This window comes from Miniopterus schreibersii (assembly GCF_964146895.1).
Source record: "Miniopterus schreibersii genome assembly, chromosome: 4".
NCBI lineage: Eukaryota > Metazoa > Chordata > Mammalia > Chiroptera > Miniopteridae > Miniopterus > Miniopterus schreibersii.
Genome location: NC_138105.1, coordinates 61,444,986 through 61,468,544, shown reverse-complemented (window position 1 = coordinate 61,468,544; position 23,559 = coordinate 61,444,986). Strand labels below are relative to the sequence as shown.

The window sequence follows — 23,559 nt, the reverse complement described above, 5'->3', positions numbered from 1 at the left end:
ACAAATGGAAAGGTATTCAGAGCATATCTCTTAGTAAAGGTAGAAAAAGGTTTATTAAATTTGGACTAAAAATACTTACATTCTTTAGTTAGATTTTATTTAAAATAGATGAGGCTGGGACAAACCATTCCCCCTTACAGCATAAAAACATAAAAATCCTACTAATGATGGAGCTATGACCACCCAGGATGAAACCTTTTCTAAGATGATATAACTCCTGCCCTCCTAAATAAAGCAAAGAAACATAATTTACGCTTTTCTTTATGACTCAGAATAATTAGAAAATTCCAGTAACCGCTTAAAAAATATTAGCTGAAATGAATTATAGGCCCATATTGGCTGAGACTATGAAGGAACCCAGTGGACCATAGGGATTCCCGGTGCCCTGACTTCATGGCTCCGGGCTACCAAACTGAGAACCTCAGGTCTGCCCCTTACAGATTTCCTGTCACCATCACTCACACTCAATGGCCACTTCTTAATCAGGCAACATGTTTCATAAAGATGCTACCAGACCCCCATTCAGATAAAATGTGAACCAGGAAAGAGAATAATTAGATACACCGGGAATGGCTAAAAACGATGTCAAAAATAAGATCAGATCAAGTCTGAGTGGGCTGTGAGGGTAATGACAATATGTGGACCACACCTACTCTTCCTGTCCAGGCACCAGGAACATTGCGGTGCTTCCCCCTGGGGAGTGCTAGGTAGTGGTGGCTGCCAGGTACCAACTTGGACAACAGGAATCACATGAAGATACTTCTCAAATAGAAGTGTCTGAAAGGGACAGGCTAACGAGAGTGGGGTCTAGACATACAAGATTGGCCACATGTTCATTTTTATCGAAGCTAGGTAACAGGTACATAGAGATTTACCACAGGATCCTCTCTACTTTGTATATTTCAAATTTCCCCATAATACCGCCCTACATGAAGAAGGTAACTGGGGCTGCAAGTCACTGTCAAATAAGCACCGTGAAGAACACAAAGATCAGAAAGACACAGGTGCCCTGGCCGGTTTGCTCAGTGGTTAGAGCATCGGCCCGTGGACTGAAGGGTCTCGGGTTCCATTCCGGCCAAGGGCACACACCTCCACTGCAGGCTCCATCCCTGGCCCAGTCGGGGCACATGCAGGAGGCAACCAATCAGTGTGTCTCTCTCATGTCAACGTTTCTCTCTCTCTGTCTCTCCCCCTCCCTTTCACCTTTCACTTTCTCTAAAAAAAAATTAATGGAAAAAAAGGGGGAAAAAAAAGGAAAGACTCAGGCTTTGCTCTCTACAGACCGGCAGTCTAGTCTGTGGGTAGGACATCTATGTAAATAACTAAAATGTCAAGAAAAAGGACAGACATTAGAATGGACATTTCAAAAGCAAGGGATCATCAACGGGACAGGCCTAGAATACCTTCGTGAGGGTGATTTTACTCTGAGGCAGGCCTTGAACACAGGCATTTCCCAGGCAGAGGACACTTCAAACACGAAGATGGTATGACAAAGTCAGGATGGAAAAGAGCTACCTGTGCCTGATGTGTCCCCTCTACTCACATCTCTGCCCTGGGAAAAGCTACTCAATCGTCTAGGAGGTCTTGGAGGAGCGGACCTAGACTGGTGAGCACTGGGCAGAGGGAAGGAAGGTTAGGGCCACGTGGAGGGGGCCTTGTGAGCATATGGTTGATTTTCACAGGCAATAAAGAGCTACCAAAGGTTCCTGAATGAAGTGGATAAGAGCTATGCCTACGGAGTATTGATCCTTAAGTAGGGGAGATACGAAATGTGGAGAAATCAATTAAGAAGTTGCTTTAATGGTTCGGTGGAGAGCTAATAAGAGCCTGAATTTGGATAGTAAGAGGAAAAGAAAAGAGAAATAAAAATTTAGGTATATAAAGGAGACTGTTGAACACTTGAAAAGAGTTGGCTATGGTAGGGGGAACAAGAGTCAAAGATGATGCGCAGGAAGTTGGTGACAGTGAAATTAGCAGAAACCGTGTTGGTGCGCGTGCGTGTGCGTGTGTGCGTGTGCGAGGGCTGGGCGGTACTTAGCTTTCTATTTTTGGCAATGGCCTGTGATGAATTCAGCAACCTTATTAAGGTACCAAAAATACCTACAAAGTATACTGAAATCTAAAGTGTGCCATTTGTCCTTCACACATAGCAGCTCAAATTTCCAAATGTGTATTGTTTGCATTTTAATGCTCTTTTGCATATCCCCTGTGCAGGCAGTTGCCTCCTATTTCAGGAGCTCAAAACATTTCAGATCATAAGCTCATTAATCCTTACGACACATCTGGTAACTATTAATAAAAATGACTGCAAAGTATTTTGCAGCTATAAATATTAAGGAGAAGCCCCAAGAGGCCATCGAATATAAGTATAATTATCTACATTTCACAGCGCAGAAACCAAGGCTCAGAGATATTTATCTAATGGCTAAATGCATTGGGGCTGCCCAGTGAGTTAGTGACAGAGACGGAAAAGGGCTAAGGTCTTAAGCGCCAGGTAAATTGCAACCACTCTGTCCACTGGGCACTGCTAAAACTTAGCCAATGAGCAGGTTACTGGCAAGGGAACTGCTTAGAAATATTTCAGGGGAAAGATAATGATCACTTTAACTTTGGCTTTCATAGGCCACATGAATGAAAATAGGGCAGATTAGCTCAGAATTTCATAATTTGGCATAAAAGCTATTTTGGAGACCCCTTTGCTAGAAGAACAAAGTTTAGCTCCTGGGACATGGGACATGAAAGACCCTCACCTCTCTGTGGGGTTGCAGCCTTCCCTGGCTTGTTGTGCTAACCCACCCTGAACTCCCTAAATACGCGGCTTTGCCAGAGCCTTCCTCTCGCTGTGTCTCCCCTGGGGAGTCATGTTCCACCTGGTAAATAACTATTCGTTTTAAAGTCTCAGCTCAAGCATGACTTACTTTTCCTGAAATTGTAGAAATGCCCACCGCCTTCAGTGAGGCACCCAGACATACACGTATTACAGCACCTAAAGCACCATCCCACTTATGTTCATGTCTCCTAAGGGAACTCCTCTAAACCAAGCTCTCTGAGGGCAGGATTGTGTCTCGTTCATGTCTGTATCCCCACATAAGACAGAAACTCAATGCTTGTTGGATGAACAAACAGTAAGTGAATGAACCAATTACTTAAGTGCCATGAAGAAGGCTGAACTGCACAGTTACAAAGAATTTGGAAAACAACAGCCATTCCAAAAGTTGAGCTTAGGAGTAGGTAGAGGGGAGAAGAAATATCAGTTGAAGCCAAAAATAACCACTTTGTTTAAAAAACCACTGATTTTTTCTGACACCTTTTGTTTGAAAATGAACCTTTCCTAATAACCACCCCGTATCCCGAATATGATAAATTCTTAAATGTCATTTTCTAATGGTTCCTAAGTTAATAAGATCCTCCAAGTTTTTAAAACTCGAACCAATCATTGAAATCAAAGCATAGGAATATACAATAAGAGGTGTAATACTTACTTTTGCTACTAATAACCACTAGCCTACCTTTGATTTTCATGCTGGTAATGAAGCGAGAAAAACATAAGAAATGAAACCAAGCAGGGCAGTGCATATTAACAAAATGCTTCCTGATCTTCTAGAATGTTCCGATAAAATAAACAATGGATAAAATCAGACAAGTACAGTCCCTAAAGATCAACCCTTGGCAATAACCCAATCAATATAACATGTTTTATAAAGGTTATGTTAATCAGAGGCAGGTAAGGTTAGGCTGGAAGAATAGGAATGGGAAGGTCGCAGGAGGAAAGCGGGCAGCACCTGGCTCTGGGGCAGAGATGGGCACTTTAGCCACTGTCCTCCGGTGCCTTCCAGGACTGGTTCACACGGCCAGCTCCCCACCTCACAGACAAGCCCTGGATTCACACTCTGCCTGTCCAGGGAGATCTGGTGCGAGAGTGTTCGCAGCGATGACGCCGGCACTTTGTTCATGTGGCAGTTACAGTTCTTACTTTAAATGCTTGGCCGCACTCGAATTGATCCACCAGTCCCTTGTTTGTGTAGACCCGATCCCCTCTGGGCGTGCGGGTCTGGATGGTGCTAATCCAGTCCACAGGAATTCCCTAAGCAGCGCCACCCAGCAAGGACAATGGATGGCCACCAGCTGGTTCCTGTCAGACACTTACCCTACCTGCCATGTGCCCCTTTCAACAGTGACATTAAAGTATCGAAGTGCCAAGCATGGAAAGGTAACCTCATTTTTGCTGGCCAATGTTATAATCCCTCGTGAGGTTTTTACCACACTTGAATATTCTTCAAGTTTTATCTTCCTCAAATGCACCCTCTAAACTGCAGTCAGAGGAGCTCTCCCAAATACAAATTTGATCATCCCACTTCCCTGCTTTAAAGCTGTCAACGATCCCCCACCGCCCACAAGTAATTTTTTCAGGAAGGAAATGACCAAGGAAAGGAACAGGGACAGGCCCTACTCAGTGTATTCCCATGCTTTACCAGGCCCGCCGGCAAACGCTGCAGATTCATTCAATCTTCACTTGCGGTTTTTAATCAAATCCAGTGAAATTAAGATCACAACTGTGCATTAAAGTTTGCTTCTTGAAAATGAACCTCAGTTCTGCCACTCGCTAGGCTCTGTAGCCTCAGACAATGTGCTAGCCCACCCGAGCCTCATTTACCTCGGTATCTAACTCAGTCCTTAATATCACCTCTGACTCGCACTGCCCAATGCGGCAGCCACCAGCGCCACAGAGCCCCTGAAATGCAGCTAGTGTGGCTGAGGAAGTGAATTTTTTACTTTACCTAATTTTAATTGATAATGTGTAAATTAAAAATTAAAGTGCCTTTACGTTTGGAACAGCTTGGGCATGTGGATCTATGTTTTCCGCTTTATGAACTCTAAATACAGATCAAGCATTTCGGACAAAAATTTAGTACCTGAATTAAGATGTGCTAAAAATGTAAAATACACACCTGATTTTGAGGACTGCACAGAAAAAGAGATGGGACTGTCTCAGTGAGTTTTTTATACTGATTACAGGTTGAAATGGCAATATTATGAATATAATAGGTTAAGTAAATCATATTATTAAAATTAATCTGATCTCTTTCTTTTTACTTTTTGAAATGTGGCTACTAGAAAATTTAAAATGACATGTGTGGCTTCCATTCTCTTTCCATCAGACAGTGCTGGTCTAACCCAGCACTGTTCTCAGCTGATGCAATACAACCCCCGGCACACAGCGAGCATGTTGCAACGTGTCATGGTTCTCTAATCGTTAGAATAGTGTGTCTTGTCTTCCAAGATATTTCTAGGTTGGCTTACTATAAGCACATTTTAAAAATATTTTTTTAAATTTTATTTATTGATTTGAGAGAGGGAAGAAAGAGAGAGAGAGAAACACTGACTCGTTGTTCCACTTATTTATACAGACATTGGTTGCTTCTTGTATATGCCCTGACTGGGGATTAAACCTGCAACCTTGGCGTATCAGGATGATGCCCTAACCAACTGAGCTACCCAGCCAGGGCTATAAGCATATTTTAAAACAATCAACAATGATATCTGACCTAAAAAATCTAAAGTTTCTACTTATGTTTAGCAGCCCCAAAGCCACTGAGGATACAACCAGACTCATTAATTCCACTTTCTTCCAAACAAAGAACCTTAGGTTTTATCAACTTACCATTCACAAACAGGTACCAGGTGCCTACTAGATTGTGCCAGGAGCTGGGGATATAGTATGAGCAAAGCCAAACACTGTCCCTATGCTACTCAGAAACAGGCACTCAGGGTCTAACTCCTGATATTCCTATTTAATTGCACATAACTAAAAGGCTCATTTCTTCTATCAACAAGTAAACTCTTTTACCAGTGGATAAAAGTGAAAAAGTTCATCCAAATAGACTTTTTGTTTCATTATATATGTATTAGTTCAAGTTATTAGAGGTACTACATATAGAAAAATGTAAATACTAATATTTCTGGAGTTCTCCGAAAAGATACAGTTTCTTATTTTTAGAATTTATCTAGTTTACTTTTGAATTTTCTACATGATAATTGCTAAAACTTATTTAAATATTTGTATGAAAAAATAATTTATATTTTTAAAAAGGAGAATGTAATATTTATGTCATCCAAAATAACAGTTATTTGTTTTTCTAATTTCCATGAAGGATAAAGGATGTTTACTTAAAACACAGAATATTTGTTAATCTAAAAATGTAAAAATAGGGTCTAAACCTAGACTGTTACCAGCTTGGTATACCTTATCAGCTAAAAACGGTTTTTATATTTTTAAATTGTTGAAATAAAATAATACTTTGTGACATGTAAAAATTACATGACATTCAAATTTCAGTGTTATGAATAAAGTTTTATTGGAACATAACCAGACTCATTTGTTTAGTATTGTCTATGGCTACTACTGACAGAGGCTATATGGCCTGCAAAGCCTAAAATAGCACTATCCAGCCCTTTACAAAAAACTTTGCCAATCCCTGATCTACAGAATCATAAAAAAACATACAATTCCAGTTTCTGAAAAATGAGTCTCTTAATCGACTCCTCTACTGCCTCAGGAACTATCTTATTTTCATTCTTTTTCAGATCAGCTACTAACCCTGATTCTGAAGACAACTTTGCCAACTTAGAATCTCTAAATATGTCAATACAGTGCCCCGTATTGTGGGGCAAAGACAGACACCAAAATATTATGATTTTGGAAAACTGAAACAGAGATAAGCGTCTTCTGCCTAAGAATTCATCCCTAGAGCAACTGACCAGAAATCACTTGCCTCGAATTTTAGAAGTCTGCACTCCTGGAGGCTTGTGCAAACTTCCCTTTGCTAACTCGAGAACAGTGAAAGTAGCATACCATATCCAAATATAGTTATTATTGCGGCACTAAATTACAGGGGAAAATGCTCATCTACATTATTTGTTCAAGAACCCGAATCATTAAGGAAAACCAAAGGCTAGAGAACAAGGCTAGATCTTTTTCCTAAGTTTAGTTAGTTACGATGATGAACCCTTAAGACACAGGGATAAGCATTTATGTGGTCCCTGAGTAGCCTAAAACAGCACCTTCACACACAAGGGAAGGACCAGTAGCTGGTTTGTTTTTCCCATTTTATATGTGGAAGGATCACTGACGTGAACGATGGAATCTTTTTAATTAGCACCACAGATGTTGAGGGTGCTGCTCTCTCCTCGAGGCTTTGTCTGTCTCCCACACTGGAAGCTGTCCTGAAACTGGACAAAACTCCCTGCGGTTGACAAGGCTGCACTAAGCAAAGTGCAGGACACTGAACACATTGTATGCGGGAAACATATTTATACGTTTTATGTTGACTGGTAGTAGAGCGCGCGATAAAAACTACCCGCAAACAATGTGTGAAAAGGGGCAGAGTGAAAGAGATGGGCCGGAAATGTGACTGTGCTTTTGGTGGTGGGCATTAAATCCGAGCATTAACTCTTTAATTCCCCAGATGAACCAAAGATGCCATTTGGAGTCCTTAAGTTTGAATTACATAAATAGCTTCATCTGAACACAAACTCCTGGATACATGAAAAAAGCTATTATGCCAAATTAATTCAATCTAACTAATTAGAGAGCAGGAAGTTCTTTCAATTATTGTATGTGCTGTCTGAGAAACACACTTGACTATGAGTACAGATTTCATTAATTGCAGTTCATTATTTTCCAGATTAGTTACTAAACTTGCATCAGAAGGTCAAAGACAGCAATTTTGTCAGCTGTCACCTCCTCCAGTGCAGTGTCTTTGCATTTCTGGGACTCAGAAATTGATGACAAACAAAAACAAATCTTCATAACAATGAGGAACATGAGTCTTTATGAAAACGTTCAAACCAAACAATTTTGTAAAATATTAGAATCTTTGTTTCTAAATCTTCTAATAAACTGTTAACTTCTAGCTTACAAGAAAAGATCATGAGTCTTTTCAAATATTGGAATATAATGCTCCCCAAGTATAGCATCTTGATCTGAGAACCTGCTGATTCCAAAGAATAAGTTAATAAACATTAATCTTTCCACTGGAGTTCCACCGTGGTCGTATCTTTGCATGAAGGAGAGAACTGAACATTCTTGTTTGGAAATGTCAAGGACACTCTGATTAAAAGCACTTTTTTGATAATAATCATTCCTTCATTATACAACTTCCGCATCTCTCCCACCTACGCTCACAACGCAAACATGAGGAATGAGTGGAACAGGGCCCATTCCGTCCCTCGGATCTTACCTGGACTATTTTTATATGCTCAAAATCTTATTTTTTAAAAATAGAAGTGACAGAAATCCCATGGTTTTTAAAGAGTGTATCCTGCTACCTAGAAACCATTTGACTTATCCACAGCCGTCCCCGTCCCCTTCATTAATTTCATTGCTGTCGCCCATGCCTTTCACGCGGCGGCCGCAGGAGCCCGCCGCACACGATCCTCCCCCGCCTGCGGGTCCATCTGCCCCGAATGCTTATACAGTCGGATCCCTCAGTCATTGTTTGGTCAGACTATAAATAACTCCTTTAACCTTTCCTCATAAATCACTCCTGATGTTATTCTCTGAAATCATTCCAACTGGTCAATGTATTTCTAGTAGTAACACAGCCAGAGCTGAGTGTAGTAACCTAAGTGTGGTCTAATTATGCCAAAGAGCCCCCGCGGGCAGCCTTTGGGGGGTTCGTGTGAGCTTCTTCACTACTGTGACTGCTTCAGAGAAGGAGTCTTAAGTCTCCAAACTAACCTGGGACAGAAACAGGAACGGGAAGACGTTTTAATACCGTTCATAATAGGTGGGAAATGGAGAGAGAAATGGCCTTAAAAACGATGAAAAGAGAAAGTTGGCGGTAGGGCAGAAATAGGAATACGCCTTCATCCATGGTCAGTGTGGTTACCGTGTACTGTCCCTCTCGATCCGCAAACAAATTTGGGGTTTTTTGTTTTGATTTTTTTGTGTTGTCTCACATGATAAATCTTAAGCAACATTACTATTTATTATCTTACGCAATATTAATATCAATATTCACCCCTTCTTATACTATAATATTGATCCAGATTATTTCTGTTTTTAGGTATATGCACTGATTTCTATTTTCTGGGTCCTATCTTCCATGTCATTCTAAAACCTACAATTTTTTAGTCTGTTGTTGATTATTTAATGATTATTTATACAGGCTGCCAAAGTTAGTGAACTAACAAGGCACTAGCTGCAAATAAACAGAATCAAAAGAGAGAGCAAGGTCCACAGTGTTTGTGTAGCCCTTACGCTACTGGTGAGTCAACCTCACACAGACCCACGGCAGAGCCGGCACTGAGCAGGGTGATCTAGAACATCGACCAGCATGAATTTTTGTTTTAGGCTGACCAGATTGGTGATTCAGGTGAAGGCCATGGTGTTCCTTAATTTCTATAATGTATTGAACAAAGTTTCCCATAATCTCTCTGGCAGAGAGAAATGTGGGTTGGAGATGGAAGTTACTAAACATGTAGAGCTGACATGTGTTGCTCTTTCTGTGACTTGAGGAATGGTCTCTAGTTGCACATGACAGGGTTCTCTCTTCTGCCCTATAATGTTCAGTATTTTATGGTTCAAATGCAGACAGACTGTACCCTTTCAAAGTTTGTAGAAGAGGCCTGGCTGGTGTGGCTCAGCGGTTGAGCATGGACCTATAATCCACGAGATCAGGGTTCGATTCCCGGTCAGGGTACATGCCGGGGTTGCGGACTCCTTCTGAGGCAGGGGGCTTGCAGGAGGCAGCTGATCAATGATTCTCTCATCATTGATGTTTCTATCTCTCTCTCTCCTCTCCCTTCCTCTCTCTGAAATCAATAAAAATATATTTAAAAAAAATTTTTATAGATGATACCTAGAACATGTAAATAAGTACTCAAAAAATATCTTGACAGCCTAGAAAGGTTAAAACAAAATCAAGATGCAAATTTTAGAAATGAATCTAAAGTTCCTTATTTAAGCATTTTTACACACCAATTAAACAACACAGTGATAAAAGAGAACTCATTGACAAGAGTGTACACAAATAAACAGAAAAAAAAGTAATGTTAATTGACCAGAAGCAGGATGAGCTAGTAATACTTGCCTTTAAAGAAAAAGAGGGAGTGCAATCCTATGCTACCTTGGTAGAGGTACATTATTTAGAAGAGAGAGATAATAGTTGCACTATTTTCAAGCACAGGGATTACTGTATCACTTCTAGGCTCCCCACTGTAAGCAAGACCTTAGCAAGACAACCGAAGAATGATGAAGCGTTTATTGAGATGTAGTTGATGAATCTACAGCTGTAAAGTCTGGAGTAAGCCTAAGAGAACACAGAAGCTCCTCCTCCCCTCTAACTCTTGAGTAATAGCAGAGAAAACTCTGAGGCAAAGTCTGGTTGGAAATAAGCCAACCTTTCCCCTAGAAGACAGAGGTTCCACCGGGAGGCGAAGGCTAGATTATCAAAAAAAGTAAGGACCTCAACTTTCAGGTTTCAAATCTGAATGTGAATGGGATGCCATTAAAAAAGTTGGGGACACTAAAGTAGCCAATACCGCACTGTTCTTGTTGCTCATATTCTGAAATTCCACTGGCACTAAAGAGCTGCATTTCCCAGGATAAAACATCATTCAGGTATAACAACATATTTAAAGTGGCCCAAGCAGTGGAACCTGTATATTGATACTGTCATTTAAAATAATTTACTTCTCTTAGAGCTTTAGCAGAGATAGTCATGAACTGAGATGAACACAAGCATCCTTGATCAACTAAATCCAAAACCATAAGCAGTTTCCCCTCCTTTAGGAACGGTTCTTTAGTGGAACTTATATCAACCCAGAAAGGAAGTTCATCAGTATGTCTTGATATCTCAAATCCCCACTCAGATGTGATTCTCTCACCTCTAAACTGTAACTGTACACATAGTCCTTTATACCACTGTATGACCCTTGGTATCTACAAACTATCTAATGTTATAATCTGCATATATATCACGGTCAATTAACCAATATACATTTTGTTATTGATGTGCCCCCGCCCTCAAGGATTACATCCTAGAGATAATCAATAAACACGGACATTACACTAATTCTCAAGGAGGAAATTAAGGATGGTGCCCCAGTGCACTGTGTTAAAGGCTTCTGTTTCAGTGTGGCTGGTCAAGGCCGCTCTAACTCAGACGCACTTTCTCGCGGGAGCCCTTCTCGGCCACTCCAGTGGTGAACCGCTCTACAAGACACCTAAAAGCCATGCAAAGACGGCAAAGAGCAGTCCAAATGGAAGAAAAAATACCTCTTAAGACCAAAAGGAGCTTCATGTGTTACTGAGATTTCAAACAAACAAGCAAACAAAAAAATGGCCACTATGGCTTAGCACTGTGAACAAAGAGGGGAATAAAGGGGGAAGAGTCAAGACCAGGGGACCGCATCCATAGGACGCTGCCAGCCGCAGGAAGGGGTTTAGGTCTCATTCAGTTTCAGCGGGAAACAGTGGACGGTTTCCAGCCATGGGTTAATGTGAGGCTCTGGAAGATCACTCCAGCTACTCTGTAAATGGTAGACTGTCGCGAGGCAGAAACAGCGTCAGCCCAACTGGGAGGCGGCTGCAACAGTCAAGAGGCGGCTGTGGCGCGATGAGCGAGGGGAGACGGAGGTCAGAGGAGCTGGACTGGAGGCGCCACCATGGCTTCACCGACGCCCTCCTTGTAAGAGGTAAGCAACTAGGTGCATGTTTGTGCTACACACTGAGATGGGCATGCCTTTTGGTAAGTATTTTGTGTGCCGGGTATAAGCAGGCTGTGAGCTGAACCCAACAGTAATGTTTTGGACCTATTAAATGTGAATGCCTCGCTGCTGTGTAAGCAGCGGGGGTGAATGGGCAAGAGGATTCCCAAAGCCAGGGCTCAGGGCAGAGTCTGGGCTGGAGACGGAAATGTGAGCATCGTCAGTGTATAAACTGTAAAGCCATGGAGGGGAATGACATCACCCAGGCAAAGAATGAGAGACAGGGCCCAGGAGAGAGCTCTGGGGCACCTGAGTATCAAGGGCTTGACGGAATAAACGGACCCAAGACAGGCAATCAGGAAGGACTGAGCAGTCAGCAGAAGGACACCCGGTGAACATCGCAGCGCTGAATAAAGCCTAGAGAAGCGAGTGTCTCCAGCATGTTGTAGCTGGAAGGTAAGTCAGCCGAGGGCAGAGATGTGCAGGGGAGATGTAGCTCCCTGGCCACCTTGAGTGAAGGGCCTTCAGTGGAGCGGGAGTTTCACAAACCAGTTGGAACATTTTAGCTCCACTATTGGGCATCTTCGTTAATTCCAGTTTTATATTTATCTTTCCATTTTATGTATGAAATATAAAACACTTGGGACCACTTACCCCAACACCTTTGCTCATTTATTCTCAAAAAAAGTAAACTGAATGAGCAAATACTGCTCTAAGATATCTTCAAAATATTGTAAGATTAACTCTCTTAAATTGGACATTACAAATTACAGTTATCCTCCAATCACGAGATTTGTTTCTAACAAATTATTGTTCTTGCAGAAGAAACAATCACTTACTGTCAAGCAGTAAAAATAATTTCTGATGGTAGCAAGTGATTTGACTTGCTACCTCAAAAACTCAGAGCAGCTTTTAAAAATAATTATAACCATAGTGGGCTGATTCAATGAGTTCTAACACCATTCTCATTTCCTTTAATGTATATAACTCTGTCTTCACCAAACAGCAATTGGAAAACGGTGGTTATCAAATTTTAATGTGAGTAAGAATCACCTTGGCTGCTTTTAAAGGCAGATTATAAGGCGCCCCCAGTGAGGTATGGCTTGAGATCAGGCTGTATATATTTTTTTAGTTACCTTTTTAAAAAGTTACCATGGAAATTCTGACATAGTCCACAAATCATACTTTGCAAAATAATGATGTGGGAGTTCAGAACAGAATACTGCAATAACAAACCCTTGTGAAAATCATTTTTGCCTGCCCTAACCCTGCCTAGTATTAGACCTGCTGCTCCTTTTAGCTCTCAGGGTCATAGATTCATTTTGATAATTGTCAAACACCCATTCTGTGCCTAAGTTAGTTTAAACATTTCCAAAATCTCAATGTTTAATTTTTTCATCCAATATGTGTACATGTAAGCTTAAGTATACACTTCTATAATGCTAGAAATGAAAAAATTATGTATCTGCACAGCAGCCTTACAAAACTAACGCCATGGCCCTTGCATATGCAGTCATGAATTTAGAAGATGCTTTTAAAGAGTTAAGGTCTCAGACAAGAACTCACCTGCATTTCTGTAACTTGAATGTTCAAGTGAATGTGGAGAAGCTGATGTCAAAAGACCTATTTCAACAACCGAACTTGCACTGTATGTGTTTTTGAATGAGTATAAATAAATCCTCATTTATCAATTTCTGCTGAATGCACACCTATATAAGTCCAGAAATTGCATTTCCAACAGGCTTCCCATTCGCCATCTCATACGAACAGTTTCCTGACTATTTGGAAAGCCCTTTAACATTTTCTCTAAAACTTATTCTAAGGCTGGGTCGGGTTTTAGAGAAAAAAGGGAAATAAGACAAACGATCACTTTTAATATTTTATGTGAAAGAACAGGTAAACCACAGTAGAGGAAAGATGTGGAGGAGGAAGGACAGTGATGATACGAAATTGTTTGAAATAAGAAATGAAATCAAGAATTAAAAATAGAATTAGATTTTCTGTTTGGCAATACACAAGCAACACTAAGTGCACTTCATAAATTTTACTATTGTTGCTCTAAGTGATATTACCATAAATCACATTAGGAGCGTACTTGGCATTTTTTAAAAGCAAAAAGGATTGAGAGTGTCAATAAGTTTAAACAGCTCTGGTATCTCTGAAGGGAGGGGAAGAGAAATTATCACAAGCTTTTACCAGGTCTAAAAGCCCAGGCCTAGCCCACCCGCCCACCACCGTCGCTGCCATCACTTCCCCTCCAGCCTCAGTGCACCCAGCACATCCCGCCAGCCAGCCGTGAGCAAAAGCATCACTGTTGCTCTCTGCTGTTGTTAATCCTCATGGGGATATTTTTTCCGCTGATTTTTTGAGAGAGAGCGGGAGAGAGGGGAAGAGGGAAAGAGAGAGAGAAACATTGCTGTGAGAGGCACATCGATTGGTTGCCTCCCACATGCACCCCGACCAGGGTCAGGGATCAAGTCTGCAGCCCAGGTACGTGCCCTTGACCGGGAATCTACTCCGCAGCCCCCTGGTGCACACAGCGGCGCTCTAACCACTGAACACACCGGCCAGTTGCCTCCTGGATGCTCTCACCTGCTGTGCGAGGGGAGACGGCTGCCTGCCCCTTTTCTCGTCGCGCACGGGGAAGAGAGACTTCAGCAGCTTGGGCATCTGGGGCACGAAGGATTTGACGGGGCTCAGGTAGGAGGCTGCTAGGTTACTAAGTCCTGGCAAAATATTGAAAGAAAAAGAGGTAAGGCAAAACCACGCAGACATTTCTTTACTGAAAATTTGACAAAGATCGTCTGTGAGCAAATCTAACAATATAAATCAAAAAAGGTATCCTTTAAAAATATTTTTAAAAAACAGTATTACAGACAACCTCAAACACATTGGGGTTTCCTTTTTCAATTAAACAGCAGCTACTGGGTCCTTCTAAAATGTTCCTCTTAGTATGTAAAGGGTCATCTAACCCCAGTCCTGTTACTAACTGGTTCAGCTACTAACTTCTGCCCTAGAATAAAAAAGAGGTTTTCATTTTTAAATCACATAGCTGATGACGCACACATGCAGCACTTCATTTAGGCTTTAAACTCTTTGAAGTCAGGAATTATGTCCTATTCAACTTTATTCTCCACGCTGTTTACTGCGTGGAAATGATGAAGCTGACCTTTCAGGAAGAGAGTAGTGTTTTAGTTGTTTTTACAAGAGAGGAACGGCGGCCTGAACGAACCATGCCCTCACCTGCTCTTCATTACCACAGGCTGGGATCAAATGTGCAGATAATGCCCAGGATACAAGATTTCTTTCCCCTTAGTGAATACAACTAAATTTTTAGGGAAATCTAATCCGAGTCATAAATGATAAAACACTGTATCCTCATAACACTTTTTTAAAAAGCAAGACAGCTTGAGGAATCTGTATGGGATCCTGCCTGCAGGGAAGTGCACCACCTCCCCCGAATCTACTCCATGCGGACCCCTGAAATGACTCCAAGTTCACTGGCAATACAGTTGGTACATGGACTTATACAGTTTAAAGTTCCTACATTTTACACAAAGTAGTGTAATATTAACTCTAAGTAACCTATGAAAAGGTAAGGATATTTTGTCATCATGAGAGCAATCACTAAAAAATACAGCAAAGTGATAGCCATAATGTCAAGAGATACATAAAAACTGAGTTCAGAAAGCTCAAACAATTTTGCAAGAAGGCAAAGACAGTGAAGAGAGAAACAAACAAAAAAGGGAACAGAAAATAAAATAAGTTTAAGATGAATAAAGGACCAGAAGATATAATCATCTAAGTGCTGAGAGAGAAAAAATTAGGGACAATCTATATGCAGTTAAACTAACATTCTAGAGTGAGGATAAACCCTAATTAAATAAATATCTAGCCAACTGTCAACCAAAGGCTGTGTCTTATCACAAAAAGAAAGACAATAGGACATGATGTGTCTCCTGAGGGAAGTACACAAAACTAACCATTCATTTATCCACCTTCCTTCCCTTCCCTCAAATTAGCCTGAATCTGATCAAGGCTATACATCTAACTACCAATTCACAGAAAATACCAGGACAGAGAATCATGGATGTAACCAGCAAAAATAAGAATGTACAGTCTACAAAAACCTGGTTTCTTCAACAAATACAATGTAACAAAGAAAAAAAGATGAAGAGGAGAACATGGATTAAACAGACTAATACATATCAACTTAATCATAACCTATGAACCTCACTTGGATTTTCATTCAAAATACACAAAAGATATTTTTGATCCAATCAGGGGAATGTAAATACTAACAAGATGTTTGATAATATTTAAGAATTATTATTATTTGTATCCTCACTCGAGGATATGTTTATTGATTTTAGAGAGAGAGGAAGGGAGAAAAAGAGAGAGAGAAACACTGATTGGCTGCCTCCTGTAAGTGCCCCAAATGGGTCTCGAACCTGCAACCTGGGTATGTGCCCTGACCAGGGAATTGATCCTGCAACTGTGTGGTGTGTAGGATGATGCTCCAGCCAACTGAGTCACTTGGCCAAGGCTATTTTTAATTTTTTTTAGGGGTAAAACGTTATTGTGGGTATCGCTTTAGAGATACATGTACAAATATTTACAGATAAAATAATATCTGGGATTTGCTTCAAAATAGTCATGAGAGGGTGTGGAGGAGTAGTGAGCATACAGATAAATAAGACTAGGGAGGAACCGATCATTTTGAAATCAGGAGGGGTAGTTGAGGGGGCACATCATGGTACTCTTTCTACTTTGTATGTTTGGTATTTTCTATAGCAAAAGGATTCTTCAAAGTGAGAGCAAAATAAGAATTTGAACATAAAAGAAATAAAGAGCTTGTCACTAAAAATGATTCCTAAAAGCACTAATGATGGATATAATTCACTAAAAAAGAAACCAAACTCAGAAGAATACAGTGGGGTACAAGACGCAATAATAATCAGAGCAAATCAAAGTGGTAAATATGTAAATCAAGTAGCACTGATTTCATATATATATATGTATATATGTGTGTGTGTGTGTGTGTGTGTGTGTGTGTGTGTGTATATATATATAGTGTACTTACAGAATTTTAAACCAAGGTGGTACTCTACAACCCAGTATTTTCACTCCTAGGTATTTACTTGAGAGAAATGTTCACAAAAAGACTTATACAAGAACAAGCTTTACTCATAGTAGCCAAAAACTGGAAAGAAACCAAATGCCCATAAATAGAGCTGATTAAAAGTGGTAATAAATTCAAATGTGATAATGAAATATTTCTTAATTTTTCTCAGCAATAAGAAAGAATAAATTAGTGATGCATGCAGCAGTATGGATGACTTGAACAGAAATGTTGAGCAAAAGAAACCAAACACAAAAAGAATATAAATTGTATGAGTCCTTTTTTTTTTTTAAGAATAGTTTATTGAAATTTAGAGAGAGAGGAAGGGAGAAGAGAGAAACATCGATGAGAGAGAAACATTGATGAGAGAAAAATCAATCTGCTGCCTCCTGTACGCCCCCTTTGGGGCCTGAGCCCATAACCTGGCAAGTGCTCCGACCGGAATTAAACCAGCGACCTTTCGTGCACCAGATGATGCCCAATCAACTGAGCTACACCGGCTAGGGCTTGTATGACTCCTTTATATGAACTTGTAGAACAAGTAAAAGTAATCTGAAGTCAGAACTTTGGGGTGTAAGTTAAAGGGGTAAATACATTTGTAAAAACTCATTAAATGTGACCCACACTCAAGAAAAAAGCAGTCAACAGAATAGAACATGGCATGGTCCAGATGCTGGATTGAGCATATAAAAACTTTAAAGAAGCTTTTATAGACACACCCAAGGATTAACAAATATACAGATAGGGAACATCAGCAGAGAGGGTAAAACTAGTGCTAAAAAAAAGCAAGTGGAAATTCTAGAACTGAAAAGAATAACAATTTAAATAAAAATTTCCCTGAATGTACTTAGCAGAAGACTGGAAATGGCAAAAAAAAAAAAAAAAAAAAAAAAAAAAAATCCAACCAGAAGAAACAAGAATAAGATAAAAAGATTAAAAAGAGAAATTTAAAAAAATACAGCTTCTATGACCTGGGCAGTATTAAAAAATCCAACATATGTGCAAGTAGATTCTCAGAAGGATTAAAAAGAAAGGAAAGAACTGTGGAAAAAGTTTAATGAACTAATAGCTGAATATTGCCCAAGTTTCTTGAAAAACTCAACTTACAGATCTAAGAACATCAGTGAAACCCCAGCATGGTAAATACTAAGAAAACTATACCTAAGCTCATCATTGTCCAACTGCTAAAAAGAGAGAGAGAAAATTTCTAAAGCAAATAAACAAAGACATTACATAGGGGAAAAGTGACAGAAATGATGGCTGAATTCTCATCAGAAAAGGAATCTAAAAGATAATGTAACATCTGTGAAGTGTTGAAACAAACTATCAATTCAAAATTATCTAGAGAAAATATAATTTTTTTAAAAAGGTGAAATAAAAATATTCTCAACAGGGGAGAGCATTCTTTGCCAGGAGAAGTACACAGTAAGAAATAATACAGGGTACTCCCGGAGCTAAAGAGAAATGCTACCAGACGAGTATAAGGCCTTCAGGAAGGACTGGATCATGCCAGAAATAATAAATATGAAGGAAAATATAGAAGATTTTCTACAGTCTCTTAATTTCCTTAAAAGTGGCTATTTTAAAGCAAAAGAAGTAACCTTGTCAAGTGGGTTCATGACATCTCGAAAAGTAAAAGATAGGACAGTAACACAAAATACAGGAGGGAGGGGAACAGTCAGGGGGAACTGCGCTGCTGCGAGGCTCTACATTTGCGCAGTGGGGAGTGACAGTAATTCACAGGCTGTGCTCTGTCAGGGATGCACACGGGGGCCTGGAGGAAAGGCTGTAATAACAAACAGAGGCTACCTGAGGGCCAGAACAGGAAATAAAAGCAAACACTAAAAAATACTTTTCTTCTCTTTTTTGGGAGGAGGGGATAACTATTTTATTTATAGCTATGAGATCCTCTACAACTCTCCATCCTTCCCCACTGGGTTTCTTTTTAATTTTTTTTTTATTTTTCAATTAGATTATATTCAATATTATTTTGTGTTAGTTTCAGATATACAGCATAGTGGTTAGAGTATAGGATTGCCTAAAATATATTTTTCAATTAAACCAAAAGAAGGCTAAAAGGAGATCACAGTGAAAAAAATAGAAAGGCCAAACAGATGCCAGCCCTAGCTGGGTAGCTCCGTTGGTTAGAGCATCTTCCTGATACGCCAAGACTGTGGGTTTGATCTCCCATCAGGGCACATACAAGAATCAACCAATGAATGCATCAGTAAGTCAATAAGTAGAACAACAAGCTGATGTGTCTGTCTCTCTCTCTCTCAAAATCAATTTAAAAATAGAAACCAATAGCAACATGGCAGACATAATAATATCAGATGTAAAATAACTAAACATGCCAATTAAAAGGAAGAAATTGTCAGACTAGATTTAAAACAAAGGTAGCCCTAACTATATGCTGTCTACAAGACATTTTTAATTTAAAGACAAATATAAGCTAAAATGAAAAAAGACCCTGAGAAATAGATGCACCATGCAAACAACAAGCAAAAGAAAGTTGATGTAGCTGTATTAACATCAAGCAAGACATGATTCAAAGTAACTGTTACCAGAGATAGAAAGGGACATTTCATAATGAAAAATATACTTCTTCAGGAAAAAATAAAAATCCTTAATGAGTATATACTTAATAGCAGAGGTTCTAAGTGAATGATGAAAAAACTGATGTAATTAAAGGGAAAAACAGACAATTTTCACAATCATATTTGGAGATTCAATACCTCCTCTTAGTGATTGACAGAACAAATAGAAAAAAGTCAATAAGGACAGAGATTTGAGATTATCACAAGCACTCTGATCTGACTGATATACCCAGCACATGATGCCCCAAAACAGAACAGACATTCTTTTCAAGTACAAACAGAATGTTCACCAAGATAGAGCATAGTCTCAAAACACTTCAAAAGTCTGAAATATTAAAGAATATGTTCTCTAATTATAATGAAATTAAGTAAGAAATCAATAAGAAGACCCCCCAGATATATGAAAATGAATTAACATGCTCAGTAATCCATGGCTCAAAAAATAAATCAGAGAAAATCAGAAAATACTTTGAATATAATGATAATGAAAGCACAGCATGCCAAAACTTGTGAAATGAAGAAATAACAGAAATCAATGAAACAGAAAATAAAACCAAATGTTGGTTCTGCGAGGAGACTAATAAGAAAATATTTCCCAAGTCATTTTATGAGGCCAACATAATCATGATGCCAAATGCTAACAAAGACATTATTACTATGAGCAAAGTACTGACAGATATTCACCGTAGAACATATACAAAAAAATCCTTAAAATGCCAGCAAATGGAATCAAGTAAATATAAAGGATAACACATCATGATCGAGGGGTATTTATCACAGGAATGCAACACAAATTCAACATTCAAAACCCAATGCGATTCAACATGGCAAGACGGGGAAACCTGGAGGGGCATGAACTAGTAGGACAGCGGTCACCTGGTACAAAATCCTGATTTAAACTATTTCTGAAAGCTGCTCAAATTTCAAAGCAGTGATTGACAGATGAAAATTAACTTACCTGGATCAGGAGAGTGGTTATTTTGGGGACAACTGGGGAGGGGTGGGGCAACTGGGGATGTTCCTCTGGAAACTGCGATTTGCGATACATCCTGTTGACTTTCCCACCGGCCCTACAAGGACAAAATTGGCAATTTTGATTCAAATAAATAATTTAACAACAACCAAAAAAATCTAAAATAGTTAAGAAAAAAACTGTTACACATTACTAGAGCTTTATTCCCTTGACAGGACATGACCAGCTTATGTAAGCACTTTTCCTCTTCTTTAGAGCATTAATTTCCTTAATAATAGTGACACCTCACATTTAGATTTCCCTCCAGTTTACCACTTATAGTCTCCTCAGTTACATCCTTATGTTCTTCTCCATCATGCTGATTCCCACAAAATATGGATATATTAACACATTCCTTCTGAAATCCTCCCTTATGCTCTGCCTCCGGCTCTTCTGCCTCAAGATACCCTTTTTACTGCAGATTCCCGACTGAACTAACAACTCTAGTGGTGGCAGGAGACTCTCCTCTCCTCGCCAGGAATGCATCTTTCCATCCACTCACATACCGTCATGGAAGTAAAAACTCCACAACAGTGTATTACCACACTTCTCATTTTAAATAGACATTAAAGGTAAGTTCCAGTTAAGTCCAAATCAAGTGATCACAAGTTCCCAATAATGGAAGTCTCTGAATTAACAAGTTTTATTGTACTCTCAACTTATTTTATAAATTCCCATTAAAGCCCTGCCGGCGTGGCTCAGCAGCTGAGCATCGACCTATGATCCGGGAGACAGAGGTTCGATTCTCGGTCAGGGCACGTTCCCAGGTTGGGGGGGGGGCGGGGCAGGAGGCAGCCGATCAATGACTCTCTCATCATTGATGTTTCTATATCTTTCTCCCTCTCCCTTCCTCTCTCTGAAATCAATAAAGACATTTATTTTATTTTATTTTTTAAAATATATCTTTATTGATTTCAGAGAGAGGAAGGAAAGGAGAGGGGGAGAGAGAGATAGAAACATCAATGATGAGACAGTCATTGACCGGCTTCCTCCTGCGTGCCCCAGACGAGGGATCAAGCCTGCAACCCAGGCATGTGCCCTGACCAGGAATCAAACCATGATCTCCTGGATCCCAGGTTGATGCTCAACTGCTGAGCCACGCCCAGCCAGGCAATAAAGACATTTGAGAGAAAAAAAAAATCCCATTGAAGTGATGTCATTGGCCAGGCTGGTGTGGCTCAGTGGTTGAGTGTTGACCCATGAACCTGATGGTCATAGTTTGATTCCGGTGAAGGCACATGCCAGGTTGTGGGCTCAAGGCCCAGGGGGCGTGCAGGAGACAGCTGATTGATGATTCTCTCCCATCATCTATATTTCTATCCCTCTCCCTTCCTCTCTCTGAAATCAATACAGATATATTTTTTAAAAAGAGAGAGAAATGTCATTGCATAATGCCAGAACAATGCCAGCTAGGCGGTGGACTAATTTACTATTTCAAAGCTTGTGGTGAGCCATAAAAACGGTTATACCATCAAAGCACTTCTAACATCAGTCCCACCTACGAAAGAAATAACCCCCAACCAAACAGTACAGGGACAAAAACCAGTCATGGAGATGAAATGAGATGCAAATCTTTTAAATGCTTTAAGTTCGGGCCCTGGCCAAGGTTTCGGGCTCCATCCCTGGTCAGGGCACATACAAGAAGCAACCAATGAATGCATAAATAAGTGGAATGACAGATCTCTCTCTCTCTCTCTCCTTCACTTCCTCTCTCTCTAAAAATCAATCAATAAATTTTAAAAATGCTTTAAGTTCCTTTCTGATCCTCTGATAATCACTCTGACTTCTCTTTAACTAGAATTAAATAATGGTATTTTATAGTATTTCACAGATGAGTGACCCTGGCGATTCTCTTCAGCTTTCATTAGTAATCACCTGCAAAGCGAGGGCTCCACTGCTCTTGACAATGCACGGAGGTGGAGAGACCTCTTAGGTTTCAGATATGTATTGGAAACCTATCTGCTTTTAGCAGCAACCTAAGTACTGATCATAAAATCAATAAGCCCTAAGTGATCTGGATCCTATTTACCTTAGAGAACACTTTTCCCTAGGAACTCTCTCAGCACTTGGTATTTTAAAAAATGGCATGATGTTTAGCATTAGGAAGCAAGGGAACAAAACAGACATGAGAGACAATTCGGGAAACCATGAATCTGAACTACTTCACGGCAGGAGCATTTGTGTTACTATGAATCACACACTGATTTACATAATTTACTGTTTCATTAATGTTTTTTGCATTTAAATTGAATTATCTGTCTGGGAAGCTGCAGCTCTGTGCAGTCTGGGACATTACAATCAGGTGGCTGAACACTAAGGTCAACACCCTTTGGAGCTTCGCAGAGGAAAGCAGCCTCCTGCTCTGTTGACGGCGTTAAGCTCATGCAAGGTTGCTTTGAAGACAACTTACTTAATTTGAGAATAAATTCATTTTCAGATTTTAGCTTTTTCTGCCTTGTTTGGCAGCTGACAGAGTGCCACTCTGTCCCTTAGGAAAACTAAGGAGCTGATTTGGAGTCAGCATCTCGCTGCTTGGTGCATAATGGTCCAATGACAAATAATGGAGGTGTCACCTCTTCCCCAAGGCGCTCTCGGGGCCCTCCAACTTCCCGAGTAATTTTTCCCAGTTGGCACTCCCACACACAATGCTACTACCAAACCAGAATGAAAGCAATAACTCTTACTGTCTCATATATTCAAATACCGCCAGTGAGAACATGTGAAAAGATGCGCGCAGGGCCTTAATTAACACCGCCTTACCCATGTCGCCAGCCTCTCGGATAATGAAAAACGGAGATGCGTTTCCCTCCATCCATCTGCCTGAACCGTCACCTTAACCTTGCGGAGTCTCGAATTCTAGCTGTTCCCGGGTCTCGCCAACCAGACACAAGGACACGGAGCATGTCAAATCACCCTGGGCTAGGAGGAGCTCTGCTTCCGAGGCAACAACAAATTTGGATGATAAACTGGGTACGACACTCCTCCCTCCGCTCTGACCCCGCAGACCTCTGGGGAAACGCGCTGCGACATCATTTGCTACATTCTTTCCCCCTTGAGCATGTCCCATTCTCTTGCCAGAAATGGAACCTGAGGTTCGGGGTCCAGCTAGACACACG

The 23,559-nt window shown here is 40.2% G+C and overlaps 1 protein-coding gene across 2 annotated transcripts in view; it reads right to left on the bottom strand.

Moving 5' to 3' along the window:
* The window catches only part of KIF13B (kinesin family member 13B), a 174,141-nt gene that overhangs the window by 11,165 nt on the left and 139,417 nt on the right, over positions 1-23,559 (bottom strand). For both annotated transcript variants that reach the window (XM_081136639.1, XM_081136638.1), the window contains 2 exons: positions 20,390-20,501; positions 14,305-14,438 (listed from right to left, as the gene is read on the bottom strand). In XM_081136639.1, the coding sequence (XP_080992765.1) occupies positions 14,305-14,438; positions 20,390-20,501 (246 nt within the window). The remainder of the gene's footprint in view (positions 1-14,304; positions 14,439-20,389; positions 20,502-23,559) is intronic.